At 56.2% G+C, this 17,095-nt stretch overlaps 3 protein-coding genes across 3 annotated transcripts; all 3 read left to right on the plus strand.

The window, feature by feature from the left end:
* Positions 1–1,849: 1,849 nt before the first annotated feature.
* Positions 1,850–3,019, plus strand: MAM_01721 (uncharacterized protein; the record flags this gene model as incomplete). The annotated part of the gene is made up of 3 exons (XM_040820520.1): positions 1,850–1,990; positions 2,101–2,163; positions 2,261–3,019. 3 exons carry the CDS (start codon positions 1,850–1,852, stop codon positions 3,017–3,019), a joined length of 963 nt encoding a protein of 320 aa, XP_040682008.1.
* Positions 3,020–7,807: 4,788 nt separating this feature from the next.
* MAM_01722 (Importin-beta domain containing protein) lies at positions 7,808–11,929 on the plus strand (the record flags this gene model as incomplete). Its single annotated transcript, XM_040820521.1, has 9 exons — positions 7,808–7,897; positions 8,290–8,368; positions 8,450–8,916; positions 9,024–9,208; positions 9,269–10,452; positions 10,525–11,202; positions 11,274–11,452; positions 11,548–11,671; positions 11,757–11,929. The coding sequence occupies 9 exons, from the start codon at positions 7,808–7,810 to the stop codon at positions 11,927–11,929; spliced, it is 3,159 nt and encodes a 1,052-aa protein (XP_040682009.1).
* Positions 11,930–12,958: 1,029 nt separating this feature from the next.
* On the plus strand, positions 12,959–14,757 carry MAM_01723 (IMP-specific 5'-nucleotidase 1; the record flags this gene model as incomplete). Its single annotated transcript, XM_040820522.1, has 5 exons — positions 12,959–12,983; positions 13,110–13,145; positions 13,208–13,363; positions 13,448–13,801; positions 13,991–14,757. The coding sequence occupies 5 exons, from the start codon at positions 12,959–12,961 to the stop codon at positions 14,755–14,757; spliced, it is 1,338 nt and encodes a 445-aa protein (XP_040682010.1).
* Positions 14,758–17,095: the final 2,338 nt, after the last annotated feature.

Raw genomic sequence — 17,095 nt, forward strand, 5'->3', positions numbered from 1 at the left:
CGGGGTACTGTACGCCACCAAGTGTTTTACAACAGCAGCGCGGGAGACCGTAATACGGAGGAGTATTTTGCGGACACACTGTTCCAGCTTGGACTGGCGATGGCCTCAGCAGTACTGGCTTCCTCAAGTCAAGTATTCGCCACCTTTGGCAGGTCATTGTCGTCGAGGACCGGGGGTAGACATTTATTCAGGACTCAGGACATCGGCACTCCTTTAAACGAGACTACGGATTTCATGCGGCCGTACGAGTATACGGCACTCTGGTTATATATCGTGCCGATTGCCTCCTGATTCTTCCAACTTTTCAAACGAGTGTGATCCACAGACATTGACAAGCGAGTTTCAAGCATATCCCGATACGGAGCGCCACGGACCATTCCGGAGAGAAGCTCACGTTACTATTATTGCCTGGCCATGAATCATCTCGCAGGGTCGTCCACGAGCCCGCTCGGGTTCGAAGTGGCGAACCAACCGCGGTTGAGACCAGCAAAAATCGCCAAAAGTTGGGGCCACATTTCCCACCCGTACGGAGCGTCGCGTCGTTGCAGTCGCAGGGTCTTGGGCTGAAGCAGTGCAGCCCAACCGAACCCAGCTGGCCCAGGCAGCAGCAACCCAATCCCCGCCAGCCAGCCAACCAGCCAGCCACCGCACCATCACATCACAGCAAGGTCACACAGCGACGATCCTGGACCTCGGAGTCTTGGACCTCAACCAGGCGACGAGGCATTGGTGCGATTGTGCCTGCGCATCCATCTCTGCAGTCTGCGCTGTGTCCACTGTCTGTCTACCAAGTACGGAGTAGAGCACAACAGAGTAGTATTCCCATCACCAGGAAGGAAACCGGATTGGGAGTCACGAGCAGCAGGCGTACCCCGTGCTCTGTTGGACAATCACTTTACCGATCTCGCCCCCCTGCCGCACCGGATGAACGGTGCAGGATCCTGTCATTACTACTCCGTACTTCGTACCCTTGACGGTGGACAAATCCTGTCATCCACGGACCATGGTCCATCCATGGCCCAAGGGCGCCAAGTATTTGGCCGCATCCCGTATCTCTCTACCCAGGTGCTCCGTACTCGAGTACCTGAGCACGGAGTACCCTGGCCGAGTTGCTCGCTCCGCAGAGTGCTTGACCCTTGACCACTCGTGAGTCGTGAGTCGTGAGAGGCAGCGTCATCTGTTGCTGTCGCTGTCTGGCAGCCCAAGAGCCCAACATCGACAAGGTCGCCTGCCCGTCGTTTCTCGTGTCTTCTTCTCCCCCCCCGGCCCCCCCCTTCCCGTCCTACTTTTTGTCTCGACGCTGTCCCTGGACTGTTTGTGGTTGCTTCTCGGCAGACAGTCTGACCCAGCTTGACATTTGGACCCCTCTCCAGCCGCTGGCAGTAAACGGCTGAGTGGCATCCAGCCTCTCCGGTGCTGTGTCCAGCTGGTGTTGCCGGTAAGGTCGCCGCTGCCTCCTGCCAACTGCCACACCCGCCCACCAACTTGGGAGGAGTGCCACCTATTGACCTGACCAGTCGCTCCTCCCTCCCCTCCCCTGCCTTGCCAGACTCCTTTGATTCCTTTGAGCCCCTCAGACACAGCCTGCTGACCCATCGCGTGCAGGTCATACTTCATTAAGTACCTTGCAGGTTTCTTTTCTTCCCTCCACTGCCTCACTTCCGACAGACTTCTCTCATCTTCCTACCTTCACATTCACCCTCGCCGACCTCTTTTCTGTTTCTTTGTTCCTACCATCTTGGTCACCTCTTAGAGCCCGGCCCGGGTCGCTCCCTCGCGCCCCCCCCTCTCGCTCACATACACACGACGATAACGTCCGCCGACCTCGATAGCCCGCCTGCCGTTCACGATGTCGAGACAACCCCGCCCCCAGGGAGCGTCTACGCAGCCCACCGCGACTCGGCAGAATGAGTACTTCGTGCCGCGCGACGGCATCGACCGTGAGGTCATCTCTGCCGACATTTGCCGCTACCTGGGCAACGATGCCTTGGTGCGGCCTGGTCACTACGAGGCATGTCCTCCACTTCGTTTAACCTCTGGACTTTGACCAAGATATGCCGTGCATTTGGGATACAAGGCCTCTAATGACATGTCATCTAGAATCCTGAAACCGGTCAGGTCGCTCAAGGATACTACATCACCGCATATAGAAACCTAACAAGCGTGAGCACCTTTTGCTTTGACATTTCCACATCACATGGAGTCCATCCGTCTTGTACATTCAACGACAAGACTTTCCCAAAGCTGACCATGTTCTCAGGCCATGATCGATGATTTGAGAGCTGACTCGGCGCGCTGGGACAGTGAAAGGCGTGCGCAAACTTCGCGCAATGCCGCTGGAGGTATCCATACCTCGAGAGATGCCACTGGCGTTCCTGCGAGACCCTCATCTAACTCAACAGCAGTCCAATACCGCCAATCCGAGACTCACCAGTCTCGCCAACATCTCGGGCCTACCGAGCCCCCTTCTTTTCAGCCCGAGTCATATCCACGTGAATCCTATGACGGACCAAGATACCCTGGCACTGGCGCTCCTGGATATACTGGTGCTTCTAGCGCATACCAGCAACAACCTCCACAACAGCCCTTTGGTGCCTCAAATGGCGGTGGCTTCAATACCGGCTTCCAGCAGCCTCAACAGTCGCCGCCTCTGGACCCGAGGTACACTACTGCCCAGCCCGGTTCAATGATGCGTCCGGGCTATCAACCAAACCAGGATGCTCCATACATTGGCACTGGTGCCAATCTGCCCCAGTCGGGTTATTCAGTCCCCAGCGATCCTTATTCCAGCCGGATGGGAACTTCTGCAGCCGCTCCCCAGCAGCCAGTGTATTCCACGGCACCACCGCCTCAACCTGGATACCCAGTTCCCCAATATCAGTATCAAGGCCAGGCTCCTCCCCCCACCGCTGGCGGCCACTCGTATCAGGCTATGCAACCCCATGACCCATTCTATGGTCGAGGTGCGTCCAAGCAGAGATCATGCGAGCCAAGTTCGCCCAAAAGGCCCCGCGTCTAATTTTTTTCAGCTTCCCCAGCGGGCCAAAATCCATCCCAGCAACCGCAACAACAGCCGGGGTTTGCAGTCCCAGGACAACAGTATGATGAATCCCCTCAATCCCGCTCCTCTTTGCCCGCGGCAAGAAACCAAACACCTCCCAGTGGCTCAAGTAGTCGTCGTAGTGACAGGCATTCCGATAGGCAACAAACCCGACCCTCTCGACGATAAAATTAGACGAAAGACGCCATCTCCCCTTTCACTCCGAACTTTTGTTTTGCACGACCAATTACCTCTGGTACGACTTTGGTGACCAATCGTGTGATTATGCGCTGTTTTTCCTTCCTGAAATTTTTTTTCTGTTTTATAAATGGCTGGACTCTCGGACTCGAACTCTACCTTCTTGGATCGGCGCCTTGCGCTTTTTGATATCATATTTGCTCCACGGATAACCTGGCTTTGGATATACTCCTTGTACACGATGCTTCTGAGAGTAGCAAGTTTGCCTCTCACCGGACCAAAGCACCTGGACCACGTCACTAGATGCCCCTCGCCAGTCGTTTCTTCCGGATACAGAAAAGACTTGTTCACATTTTGGGATATACCATCTGGCACTTGGCTGATCGCATCTGTTGTCAATTAACCGTCAAAAACGCATACCCTTCGAGCTTTGGATTTATTTATACGTTTTCATTTGGGATTGGCGGGCTACTGCATTTCCTGTCTTTTTTTCTTTCCGTTTGGCTCAGCGGAAACTCCGGGATGAATCATGCGGATGTTATGCGCAAATGTTCTTGGCGCAAGTTGAGTTACTGGCCATTGATGGTCGTCGACGTTGGTTTCTATTTCTGTTTTGTTCACTGTTTTATGTCCTTGCCTCGCTGCCCGGATCCTGTCCATCCAGGAGTTGCCCTAATAACTGGATCACGACTAGCTCACCACTTGGTCACCTTGGCCAGCCCTATTGGAGTGGCCCTGGATACTCACCGCGCTTTCCATATGCCAAAGTCAAGGGAATGTCCGGGCAGCATGGTAAGTTGCAGTTGAGTTTGTATATACTAGCCAGATGCCTCCAAGAGGACCCTCTCCCGCCAATTTCTCACGTTTCATTCCGGGGCCCTCCACGCGGAATTGTCTAATGAGTCCATGCATCGAGATGAACTAATTGCCTCGTTGTTCTAATGGTAGCTAGGCATGAATGATGTTTGTAACTCATCATAGCAACAAACGTTTTTCGTTACTTGATCCCTCTTGAACTTGGACCACTGCCCTTCCTCCCTGGACCGCTTTGGTTAATGAGGCTTGACAAGAGTACGGCGTAAACGACTCCAGTGCAAATGGCGTGCCGTCGTCACAGTCTAGGTTGTCGGGAATCAACATGATGCTTTGCTCACCGCGCAAACCAAACTCATTCCGGATATCATTCCCTGTTTTTCCACGGCGAAAAACCCTCCCCATCCATCTTGCGATCCATCGGAAAATCCCAGTTTGCAAAACCTGCATTGGCTGGCAGTGTTGCTTTCGGGGCGGAGACCACCTTGACCTGGGTGTTTTGACTTAACGGTTTGGCTTCTTGTTTTTGCCCAAGTCCGCCCGGTGTCCAGGATTGATAATCAGCTGATCTGGATATTCTTTGCTTTGGTCCATTCCAACCCGAGGTCGCTATAATGGCCAGTATCATGATCTGACTTGATGCGTTGTTCCTGTGGCGAAAACAACTTTGATTGCTTTTTTTGCCTTTGGCGTCTGCAACAGGTTATGCTGGACTAGCTACTTGAATCCCTCGTGCAGGGAACTAGAGTAGATATATATGCATCTGGACCACAATCCTGGACCGGAGCCGACAGGCGCACCCGACGATGGGACTTGATTCAGACTGGACAGCTATTGAGCTCTCAATATGGAGGTCTTAACGAGGCCTGTGGTCCGATGATACTAGGACGGTGCAAAGCAGCTAACGTATTTTGGGTGGTGATTGGAGAAGGAGGCGAGCAGGCGACGTACTTGGGATTTACGGTGAAAGGACGATGGGGATGAACAAGATTATTTTCTGCCGAGGAATAGACTGAGTACGAGGCAACTCGCTCTTTGCGTTAACCGTGATGACGTGCATTTCGGTTACCTGAGCATTTGCTCATCAAGGCACGTCATGATTGGCCACAAGTCAAGTAGCCAAAGCCTCATGTCATCACAAACGCGCTTCAAGCTAGACAAATGATAACAGACGGGGGTCTCCGACATCCGATACGCTGGCTGTCATACGTACAAATACGGTCAATGGAGACGATTACCGCGAATGGCGCCTCATATCGGTCAGGGAGATGGATGGCCAGTGAGGCGACGCAGTACCGAATGTTGGGGGCTGATTGACCAAGATGCTGGAAAGAAAGGGCCTCTGACAAGCAATCCGGTTTATGCGACGTATCAAGGCTGTGTATAAGCATGATGGTGTCTCCATTCGATGCTTCCTCAATCATCATCATTATTGTATCTAGGCACGTCGACGCAGGACCGGGCGAGGCATTGTGGGATGAAATGACGGGAAGAATTAATCGGGGGAGGTGGGGGAAAATTTGTGCATTATAGTGTGAAAATAGCTAGATGCTACGGATAACATGGCAGGAAGAATCAATCAGAAGAGGGAGGTAGAAATTTGTGCATTACAGTCTGGCGTTGTATGTAGTTAATATGTGTAAAGTTGTTTGCGCGTCGTACGTTGTGGTCACTGGTGTTTGTTGTGCGGCGGTCAGGCAGCAAGCAAGCAGCAAGCCGCCTTGTAGCCAAATTTTTGTAGGTACCCAGGTACTTTAGGTACTTAAGGTAGGTGCCTTTGCAGCAAAGATTGTATGTAACGGTGGCATTTCTGGATTCGGACTAGCCCGGTCTAGACGTGTTTGGTTTCCCCCGGCGGATTGGCTGCCGCGGCGGCGATGCTGGCAAAGCATAGCATGGAGCTCTGTGGCCAAGGAACAGGAACACGGAGCCTCACACTACGGACTGCAGGCGGGGTACGGAGCCAGCTAATCAGGTCCGGCCTAGTCAGTGAGGGTGAAGGGGTCCTTCTGTGGAAATCCGTTGGGCGCGGACGCCGAGGACGCAGACCGCAGACCGGGCGGGATACCAGTTGGGCTGGGCTGACGTCGGCTGCTCATGCCTGATCTGAGTTGTCGTGGATGAGGCTTTTCCCGTGAGGGCTTCCACGTGCGGCGTGAGTGCGCGCAATGGACATGTCCAGACATGGGGATGAGCGCGAGAGACGGAATGTTCTGTCTGTCATGATGTGTGATGTGGTGATGCGTGTGTGTCAGCGGCGCAGGGCCCGAGGCACATGGCACATGGCAGCGGGAGGTTGCTGTGGCTTGCGGTTGCCGCCATGTTCATGTTCTTGTACTTGGCTGGGCGCAATAGAAGCTGCGTTGTGGCAGGTACCGGAGCACTGGGGTACTTGGGCCGGCACACTCGGTGCCTTCTGCAGCTTGTGCAGCGTGCTGCTTGCTGCTGCTGCTGCTTGCTGGCTGGCGGATGCTTCCAAGGCATCGATCGCCTCGACACCCGGCAGGCTGCATCAACTCTATTGTTTGTCGAGCGTGAGCGTGACCGCTTGCTGCGCGGGCCTGGCCTGACGTCCTCACTCGGCCTGGGACCGGACGATGAATTTGTGGCCTGGTCGATGAAACACAGGCGTACTTGGTTGTTGACTCGAGTACGGAGTGCTCTGCTTGCTCTGCTTGCTCTGCATCGGAGTAGTAACTTACTCTGTATGCGTGTTGATATGCCCAGCAGAGCCGCGCTGGGCCTGCTCAGCAACCGACGGGCCCAGCCAGACCTCGACGCCAGCTCGCTTCCAGCCCTAATAACAACAACAAACTAACAAGCGTCTTCCGGACTTCTGGTCCGAAGAACTGATGTCTGGTCCAATTTGGATTCGGTGTAGCCCGACCAATTGACAGTTGGTGCACTTGCGAAGCCCCGGACTCTTGGCACCTTTTTTTTTTTTTTTCCCTTTTCCCTCTCCTACCTCAGTGGTGGCCAGGTGGGTGTCTCCTGTGCAACTCGTCAACGGTACTTGACCACGTACTCTCTGTACCTCGGTGGACTTCAATACGCTGGACCTGTGCAGCATTATTTTCCCGGCACGGAGTACTTGGCACTCAGGTCAGGGCTCACCGAATCGACTACTGCTGCTTGTGCCGCCCGGCGCTTGACTTCGACAAACTTGACTTTGTCAGGTCTCCAGTTAGTTACTGGTCCCCTAGAATTATTAGCGCCGTGCTGCTGCCGACGACCCAGATGCCGCCAAGGCCTCTGAATCATCCCGCACTTCTCGATAAGAAGTCCGTTTTGGTTTTTTGATTTTTTTCCCCTTCTCTGCACTCGCATTCCATCATTCCATCTGCCTGCTTTCGCTTGCGCTTTGTTAGCCGCCTTGTGCGTGCGCTTCTTCTTCTTCTTTATTGACCATCCCTCATCCATCCATACACCGACATAATACAGGCCAGGCCAGCAGCCACTCTACTCTGTCTGGTCAACCATTTGGTCCGTCTGCCAGCTGTGCGTCCAGGTGCCAAAGTGCCTGGCCATCGCTCGTCTGCACGCATAGGCGTCCGCGATAAGCGTTGGATGCCCCGCCATCGCCCTCCACCCTCTTGAGTCTTGACTCTTGACCGACCGCAAATCTCATCCCACGACGCGAGACACCCTCGCCCGACACTTGCAACTCGTCTCGATCTCGATCTCGACCTCGACCTCGACCTCGACCTCGACCCCCGACCTCCATCCCCCCCAATACTGCCGCCCTCGAGCCTCGACATGGATACCGCCGCCCTCCGGGACCTGCTCCTGGGCAGCTTGTCCACCGATGCGGACAACAGACGACGGGCCGAGCTGCAGTTGAAACAGGTATGTGATGCATTACCTGCCAATGACCACGGGAGACCCCAGGTGCCCGCTGCCGGCAGCTATCCACTGTATTTTTTCTTTTCCCTCTTGCACATCACGGGCTTGTATTGTGGCCGTCCAACTATGCATAGATGGCCAGGTCTTTTCGACATGAACTCATGGCACGCCGAATCGGGGGGGGGGGGGAAGGGGTTTCCGACCAGGGGGTCTTCTTGGGCAAATATCCATGACTTTTGCAATCACAAAAGCAACTCTCCCCCTCCTCCCCCCCCTCCCCCCTAAAAAGAAAAGCACGATACAATCGCTAGGACGGAGCCGCGAGGGCGACTATTGCATTTCAAGCATCAACTTGAGTGCCTGTGCTGACGACATGTTTGCCCGGTCTTGAATAGGTTGAGGAGCAGGCAGGCTTTGTCGATGCCCTGTTCGATATTTTACAAGCCGAGCAGGATGCAAGCGTGCGCTTGTCGAGTATGTCTCTCTCTCTCTCTCTCTCTGGTGAGGTTGTCGAGCTCGTGCGCTGACCACGCTCCGTCCTTTATTTTGAACCAGCCGTCATCTATATTAAGCACCGCGTCAATCGTGCCTGGTACCAGAGCGATCAGTATGCCAACGAATATATAATACCCGAAGATGAAAAGACTCGCGTCAGAGACCGCCTGGTACCGCTCCTGGCAGCCTCCGCCGGCGCTGTGCGCCAGCAGCTCATTCCTGTTCTCCAACGTGTCCTGCAGTGCGACTTTCCCAGCAAATGGCCGCGGTTCATGGATTTTACTACCGAGCTATTAAACACGAATACTCCTAGTTCCGTCCTCGCTGGCCTTCAGTGTCTGCTTGCTATTTGCCGCGCTTTCCGATACAAATCTAACGACAATCATGACCGAGCACAGTTCGACACGATTGTCGAGAACAGCTTCCCGCGCTTGCTTGCTATCTGCAATGAGCTGGTGAATCAGGAAAGCGATGAGGCCGGCGAAATGCTTCACCTGGCGCTCAAGTCCTACAAACATGCGACATGGGTAAGCCAAACCGCACCCCGAGGAACAAGCTTCAGACGAAACCGGCACCTTGCAAACTTGGCTATCCAGAGGACCCTTGAACTGATCATCCCGTCCTTGACACACAGCTCGAGCTTTGCGGCCACTTGCGACAACAGCACGTCAATATTGCATGGTGTACCGTCTTCCTGCAGACAGTATCCAAGGCTGCACCTGCCAGCGCCATGCAAGGTGACGCGTTTGATCGTGAGAAGCATCACTGGTGGAAGGCCAAGAAATGGGCCTTCTTCAATCTCAATAGGCTGTTCATTCGGTTTGTTCTGTTTTCTGTATGCGAGGCATGCAAGTTGCGTATGAGCTAACTCGGCTATAGACATGGAAACCCTGCTAGCCCTGGAAAGGGCAGTGAGGCTGCACAGTTCGCCAAGAACTTCATTAGCACCATTGCCCCCGAAATCTTGAAGCACTACCTCCAGGAAATCGAGAAGTGGGTGGCCAAGACGTCGTGGCTTAGCCGACCTTGCCTTTCCTACGTAATTGTGTTCCTGGACGATTCCATTCGCCCGAAAGAGATGTGGACTCATCTCAAAGCCCATCTGACCAACCTCGTTACGCATTTCATCTTCCCTGTCATGTGTCTCTCCGAGGAGGACGCAGAACAGTTCGACGACGAGCCCGAGGAATACTTGCATCGCAAGCTCAACTACTTCGAGGAAGCCTCCGCCCCTGACGTGGCCGCCACAAACTTCCTCGTCAACTTGACCAAAAACCGCCGAAAGGAGACGTTTGAAATTCTTAAATTCGTCAATGCCGTCGTCAACGATTACGAGCAAGCACCGGATGACAAGAAGAACCACATAGCCAAAGAGGGAGCTTTGCGCATGATTGCCACCCTCGCGCCCGTCATCCTGAGCAAAAAGAGCCCCATTGCTGACCAGGTTGAGTACTTCCTTGTCCGATACGTGTTCCCCGATTTTACAAGCAGCCAGGGCTATCTCCGCGCTCGAGCGTGTGACACCATTGAGAAGTTTGAGCAGCTCAATTTCCAGGATCAGAATAATCTGTTGACGATATATCGACACATCTTGGATTGCATGGCAGATCCCGCTCTCCCTGTCCGCGTTACTGCTGCCTTGGCGCTGCAGCCTCTCATCAGACACGATGTCATCCGGTCCAGCATGCAACAAAGCATTCCCACCATTATGCAGCAGCTTCTCAAGCTCGCCAACGAAGTGGACATTGATGCCCTGGCCAACGTCATGGAGGATTTCGTCGAGATTTTCGCCACCGAACTCACCCCGTTTGCCGTGGCGTTGTGTGAACAACTCCGCGACACTTACCTTCGCATCGTTCGTGAGCTTCTCGAAAAGGAGAGCAAGGCCGGTGAAGATGGCGAGGTGTATGCAGACTATGACGATAAGAGCATTACCGCTCTTGGTGTCTTACAGACGATTGGCACCCTGATACTCACTCTTGAGAGCACCCCTGACGTCCTCCTTCACATTGAGGCCGTCCTCATGCCTGTGATCAAGGTGACTCTGGAGAATAAGCTTTATGGTAAGTCAACCGGGACACCGTTCCCCCACGGCGCCCTCGTCTTTGCAAGATGAGTCTCACACAAGGCTTTAGATTTGTACAACGAGGTCTTTGAAATCATTGACAGCTGCACATTTGCCGCCAAGGGTATCTCGCACAACATGTGGCAAGCCTTCGAGCTCATTCACACTACCTTCAAGGCTGGCGCCGAATACTACTTGGAAGATATGCTTCCGGCATTGGACAATTTTGTTCAGTACGGAACACCTCAGCTGATCCAAAACCCCGAATACGTCCAGGCCCTGTACTCAATGGTCGCCGATATGTTCACCGACCAGGTTCAAGGCGGCGTTGAACGCATTTGCGCCTGCAAGCTTGCGGAGGCAATGATGCTCAGCCTTCGAGGCCACATCGACAACTGTGTCGAGGGCTTCATCAACATGGCCATGGGTATCTTGGCAACCCAAGAAGTGAAGATCAAGAGCTACAAGATTCATCTTATGGAAATGGTCATCAACTCCATTCACTATAATCCATTGCTGACCCTCCAGGTGCTCGAGAACAAGGGCTGGACGAACCGATTCTTCAGCTTGTGGTTCGGCAGCATGACGTCGTTTAGCCGTGTGCACGACAAGAAGCTCTGCATTGTCGCAATTTCAGCTCTCTTGGGTGTCAGCCATGAGCAGGTACCGGCAAGCGTGTCTGTCGGTTGGCCACGATTGCTCCAGGGCATCACAGAACTGTTCCGAACCCTGCCTAATGCTATGAAGAGTAGGTCATGTCTGGCGACACTGCGCGCGCCATCAAATCCTGGCGTTTCCCGGCTGACGCTTTTTTTGCAGACCGCGAAGAAGCTTTGCGTGATGATTTCCATCTCGAGACGACGTACGACTTGGGCGACTCGGATGAGTGGGACGAGAACGAGGCCAACTGGAGTGGCGAAGGGGAAGAAAACAACGAGGAAGAGCCACTGGAATCCAAGGATGAGAGCAAAGCTTACCTGGAGTTCTTGAATGATGAGGTTTGCAGCGCCCTAACCTAACCGCACTCCTTTTATTTCATTGTCTTTTCCTTTTTTTTTTGGTCGCAAACTGCAAGCTGACGCCACTTCTGCAGGCCCAGAAGTACAGCCTCGCGGTTGAGGATGCCGAAGATGACGAGCTGGGAGAAGACAGCGTTCTGCTGGACTCGCCTCTCGACAAGGTCGAACCCTACCAGCTGTTCAAGGCCACCCTACTAAGTATGCGTCACCCTGAGCCCAAGTACCGGACGAGGTATCCAATTTGATAATCCGTTACGGGTCACTGACGGGTATATTTTCCCAGAAATGCAACAAGAGCAACCTCAGTTCTACAGCAGCCTGGCGGGTCATCTTTCAGCCGAGGAACAAAACCTGCTCCAGTCCATCATGGTGAAGGCAGACGAGGTGGCAGCCCAGCAGGAGCAGTTGTTGGCTCAGCAGCAGGCACAAGCTGCTGCTGGTGGGCTGACGAGTTAAGCGAGAAACCTGAAGACGTATGAACTGCAAGTGTAGGGTGCTGTGTCGTATTGCGTTGTTAGTATGCACTTGCAAGAGGGGACCGGAGTTCGAAAAAAGGACATGAAAAGCATTTTTCGATGGGATATTGTATTTGCGGACCGGCACTTGAGGAGTGAGAATAGTGAATTGAGTGTACCTGACGCCGACAGGGAAGACGATTCAGAGGGCCAAAGGCGGGACGGCAACATTGGAGCCGATGGAACAGGCGAACGGGCTACTTGAAGCATGTCGACGACATCACTGCAGTCGTTTACATGGGCTGCTTCGAGTGCTCCGGCAGCGACGTCTCTCGCACACATGGCCAGAGAGGTTATACCCGGGTGCCGCCGTGATGGTGACGGTGTTTTTGGTCAGTATTATAGAGACACAGCGGTCGAGCAGACTTTGGCTGGCTGGTGGGCGTTTGGCGGATGGGACATGTGTAGAAGCATGGTCAGCTCTGTAGTCCAGTGGTGAGCGAAACCATCCAGCTGTAGCGATGTTGAACTGTGGATCATGATGGGAGGCAGCTGTTAGAAGAGCATTGATAGAAACCGACGTGCTGCGCTCGATGAGACGAGTCGGGCCTTGGCGACGTGCCATCGAAGCCTCTCGGCCGCGGACCGGCGAGTGCCGCGATGGCGCCCCACCTTGGAGACTTGACGGATGTCACTTTGGACTTTGCTCGCATCCCCCTCGTCCCTGCTCGTCCCTGCTCGTCCCTCGTCCCTCGTCCCACGCTGTCAATCCCGCGCCATCATCTCGACACCCGCCCGACCTCGCCTCTTTCGAGCTTGACCTTGTCTGCCCTCTGCTTCTCCCGTCTCCCTACGGCCGCGGGCACTTGCCGGTTCACGGATTGCATTTGAAGTTTAGCTTGGGACAGCAGCCAGCCCAGCTACTGCTCTTCTGGCACGACATTCGGGGCAGCACTTGAGGATTGCCTACGTCTACTTACTACCCGTGCGTCTGGGCATCTGGACCCGGAAGCAGTCTCACCCATACAGAATGACGACCAGATACCGCGTCGAGTGTAAGTCTGCGCATGCACGGCTGATGGGCCAACCGGAGGAGGGATACATGACCGGGTGTGAAAGAAGAAAAAAAGGGACCAGAAAAGGCCAAAACCGTCACTGACCAACGCCGTTGCCCGCCGTAGATGCCCTCAAGACCCATCGACGGGATCAGTTCATAGGTCGGTCGGTCCGTGCAGAGTTCTCGACAGGAGCGAGCACCGCGACGCTAACGTGGACGCAGAATGGGTCAAGGGTCTTTTGGCGGTGCCCTTTGTGCTCTACTCCCAGCCGACGGGGGTGCTGGGCGACGATGCCAGCGTCGCCAAGATGGCCGAGGAGGCTCATCGGCGGTACGCGGAGATTATGCGTGACGTCGAGATGATGATTGACGACCACAGTGCGTTTTTTTTTTAGCCCGTCTTCGTTGTCTCCGTTTTTGTAGCTCGCACGTGGGCGGACGGACTGATGTGCCTTTGTCTAGTATCGCGCCAGAAGCAAAACCAAACGCAGTCGCAGGCCTTGGGGGGCGGCGTGGCGGCGAGCCTCGCGGGCCCCTTGCCGTCGAAGCTCGGCATGCTCGTTCCCACGGCCGGCCCCTTCTTCACGAGGCTGCCTTTGGAGGCGGCGTTCAAGTATCAGGACAGGAAGCGGTACATCTCGTCGAGACGATACGTGGCCCCGTCGTTCAACGACGTGCGGCTGGTGCTCAACTCGGCGCAGGTCATGGCCGTGACGGGCGGTGCGCTGCAACTGGCCACCTTTGATGGTGATGTGACGCTGTACGATGACGGGGAGAGTCTGGAGCCCGCGAGCCCCGTCATCCCCCGACTTCTCGGTGAGTGAGTGTCTCGTCTTGTCTTCTGTGCGTCCTTGTGGTGGGGGGGAGAACCAACCGACCTCGTGGTTGAGTGACTGCTGCCGATTGCTGGACGGGTGTCAGACCGAGACGAGATTAAAGACGACTGACTTGGATGGGCGGTGGTTCGCGCGTGGACAGACCTGTTGCGCAAGAACATCAAGATAGGCATCGTGACGGCCGCGGGCTACACCACGGCTGACGGATACTACAACCGCCTCCATGGTCTTTTGGACGCCATTGCCGCGTCGCCCGATTTGGACGAAACGCAGAAGAGAAGTGTCGTCATCATGGGCGGCGAGGCCAACTACCTCTTCACCTACGAGCCGTCCTCGCCGCATCGCTTGGCGCCCGTCCCTCGACCGCAATGGCTCACGCCCGAGATGGCAGCCTGGTCCGAGGCCGACATTGCCGCGCTTCTGGACGTGGCGGAATCGGCGCTCAAGGACTGCGTGCGCACGATGAACCTCCCGGCGACCATTGTGCGCAAAGACCGCGCCGTCGGCATCATTCCGTCGGAGCCTCACGTGCGCATCGCACGCGAAAGCCTCGAGGAGACGGTCCTCGTGGTGCAGAGGATCCTGGAGCTGAGCCACCTCGGCTCGCAGACGCAGGCGGCCGGGCGGTCGTCGCCCGCCACCACGACCACGGGGCGCAAGGGCGTTCCCTTTTGCGCCTTCAACGGCGGGCGAGACGTCTTTGTCGACATTGGCGACAAGAGCTGGGGCGTGACGGTGTGCCAGCAATGGTTTGGCCGGCAGGGCGCGGCCATCAGGGGCGAGAACACCCTGCACGTCGGCGACCAGTTTCTGAGCGCTGGCTCCAACGACTTCAAGGCTCGGAGCGTCGGCACGACGGCCTGGATCGCCAGTCCGGCCGAGACTGTCGAGCTCCTCGACGAGCTGGCGGACCTGATGCAGAAGAAGTTGTCGTGAGGCTGACGTTTCGCATCTTTGTCTGTTTTCTTGCTTTTACCACGTGTACGGCATTTTTGGAGGCGTGTGGATGGAGTGTCTGCGCACGACTGGGGTTCCTCATGGAGTTGTTTGCAGCATGAAGATGTCGACGCATGTGAAGCCGCTTGCTTTGTCTCCTTTGTTGGGCCTATTAAGTTTCCTCGTGGGGATTCACAGACGAGCTGTGAAGTTGGGGGGTTTCTGAACATGACAGCGCCAAGGCGACCTGCAACAAGGAACAAGGGGACTCGATGCTCTGCAACTACGTACGTCACGGTAGGACTGGGCGGTTATCGGCGGAACTCGTGCCGTGGTCAGACGGTAGATGGTAGATGGATGGTAGATGGTAGATGTCAGGGAGGGAGGAGGTCCTCAGCTCAAGTGTCACGCCTCCTTTTCTTTTTCCAAGCACACACCCGCTCGGGATTCGCAACACAGTACGGGCACCCGTCCCCTCTGCTTTGCCGCACGTAAACGCCGTCAGAGGTACATTTCCGCCCTTGTCAGCCCCAGAACTCGGGTACCGGCTACGCGACGGCATCGACGCGAGCAAGTGCCGGTATCCGGGTCCCGGGTTAGCCCAATGCGTGCATGGCAGGCGTGGCAAGGATGTGTGTAGGTCACGGAGGTGTACTCCGTATGTAGGTAGGGCCTCGTGCTACGTGGTAGTTGTGACTTGCTTGGCTGCTTATCTACTTGCATTCCTCAAACGGACAAGACGGCCGTCATGTGTTGCTCGTTTCGTCGTGAGCCTCTTTCCAGGCGCCGGCTCTTCCTGTCACGCCGCCTGTCTGGGGTTCGCAGCCACGTCATACATCCACACGCACGCGAGAGAAGGTGTGTGTGCGCAAAGCGGGTGGATGGTCAAGTCAAGTGTAAAGGGGGCACACGATGCTGGCCAACTGACGCTCGGCGTGCCGCATTGCCGGGACATGTACGGGGTACTCGGGCCTCGTGTCCATTCCATGTGTGAGCGAAGAAAATGAAGACAAGACGGACGGCGGCCTGAGTCATATCCGCGGCCGCCAGCTCGGAGACGCGCTGCCGAGAGTCAGACGCCGTCGGTTGGAGCGTCGTCCTTGCGCGCTGCCCCGCGGGACGCATCTCGGATGTTTGTCCGGGCACGACGCGGCACCGGCTCGGCGACTGCGGCGCTGCGGCGCTGCCGTGTCTCTCTCTGTTCCGGTGGGAGCCGCGGCCCACGGCCCAGGCAGTCCATCTCGGTTGAAGTCGTCGCGGCGCGGCGTGACGGCTGGGCGGCCGCCGGGGCACACTTGCCAGGCGTCTTCGTTGGCCCCGGGCAGGAGACGACCTGGAGAGCGGTACGCTCGGCGAGAGCCAAGTGGAAGCCAGCCAGATGGGTGCAGTGGTGCCATGCAAGTCGATTCAGAGCACGTCCTGTCCGTCGTCGAGGGAGGGGAAGCCCAGGTCGTGCGGCTGGCGAGAGGGGACCCCATGAAGCCGATTTAGCCGTGTGCCGCCTCGCTCGCTCCAACGTCCATCTCATGTCAGTTGGAGTGCATCTCGACTCCGAGGCGGGGATTGACGGGGACGGGGACAGGCACAGGCACACACGGCGCTGGTGCTCCTCGCAGGCTGAGGTATTTTTGCAGGCATCGCGGTGCCTGCGAGGCCATGAAGCCATGACCGAAGTGCTTCGTGCGCGGCAGGTGCCAGCAGCTGCCAGCAGCTGCCAGCAGGGTTGCGGTAAGCAAGCGACTCATTGGCCGCCGCCCTCCCTCCATCCTCCATCCTCCATCGTCCATCACGGCCGGCCACCATCCTCATCCTCATCCTCATCACCCGCCCGTCGTCGTCCTCCCTCCATCCGGCCCGCCCGCGGCTCGCTCGCTTCCAAGGACCCCCGACCACCCCCCCGTGCCCTGGTTCCGCTGCAAGCCTCGCCGCCGTGCCACCTGAGATGTCTTATTTGCAACGTCGGATGCACCAGGGCCCAGGGGACGTGCCGCCAGCCTGACTTGACCCGACCGCGGTGCCGCGGGACGAAGCAGACAAAGGCTTGGCCTTGGCCATTGCCGCGGCGCAGACCGAGCGTGCGCCGCCACCGCTTGCTTGTCCGCTTCGAAATGCAAAACTCGGGCCCCCGGCGCAAGGACGAGCACTGGCAGTGACGAGCACTGGCAGCGACGAGCACGCAAGTGCTAACGCAGCAGCCATGAGGAGGATAGAAATGCTGGCGGGCTGGCGGGCTGGCCGACACCCTCGTGCGTACATCGTACATCGTACATCGTACATGCCCAGCTGGCCATTTCGCTCCGCGAGGCTCTCCGTCTCTGGGCCATTGGCATTGTGCCCC

Source organism: Metarhizium album (assembly GCF_000804445.1).
Source record: "Metarhizium album ARSEF 1941 chromosome Unknown scaffold_2, whole genome shotgun sequence".
Lineage (NCBI taxonomy): Eukaryota > Fungi > Ascomycota > Sordariomycetes > Hypocreales > Clavicipitaceae > Metarhizium > Metarhizium album.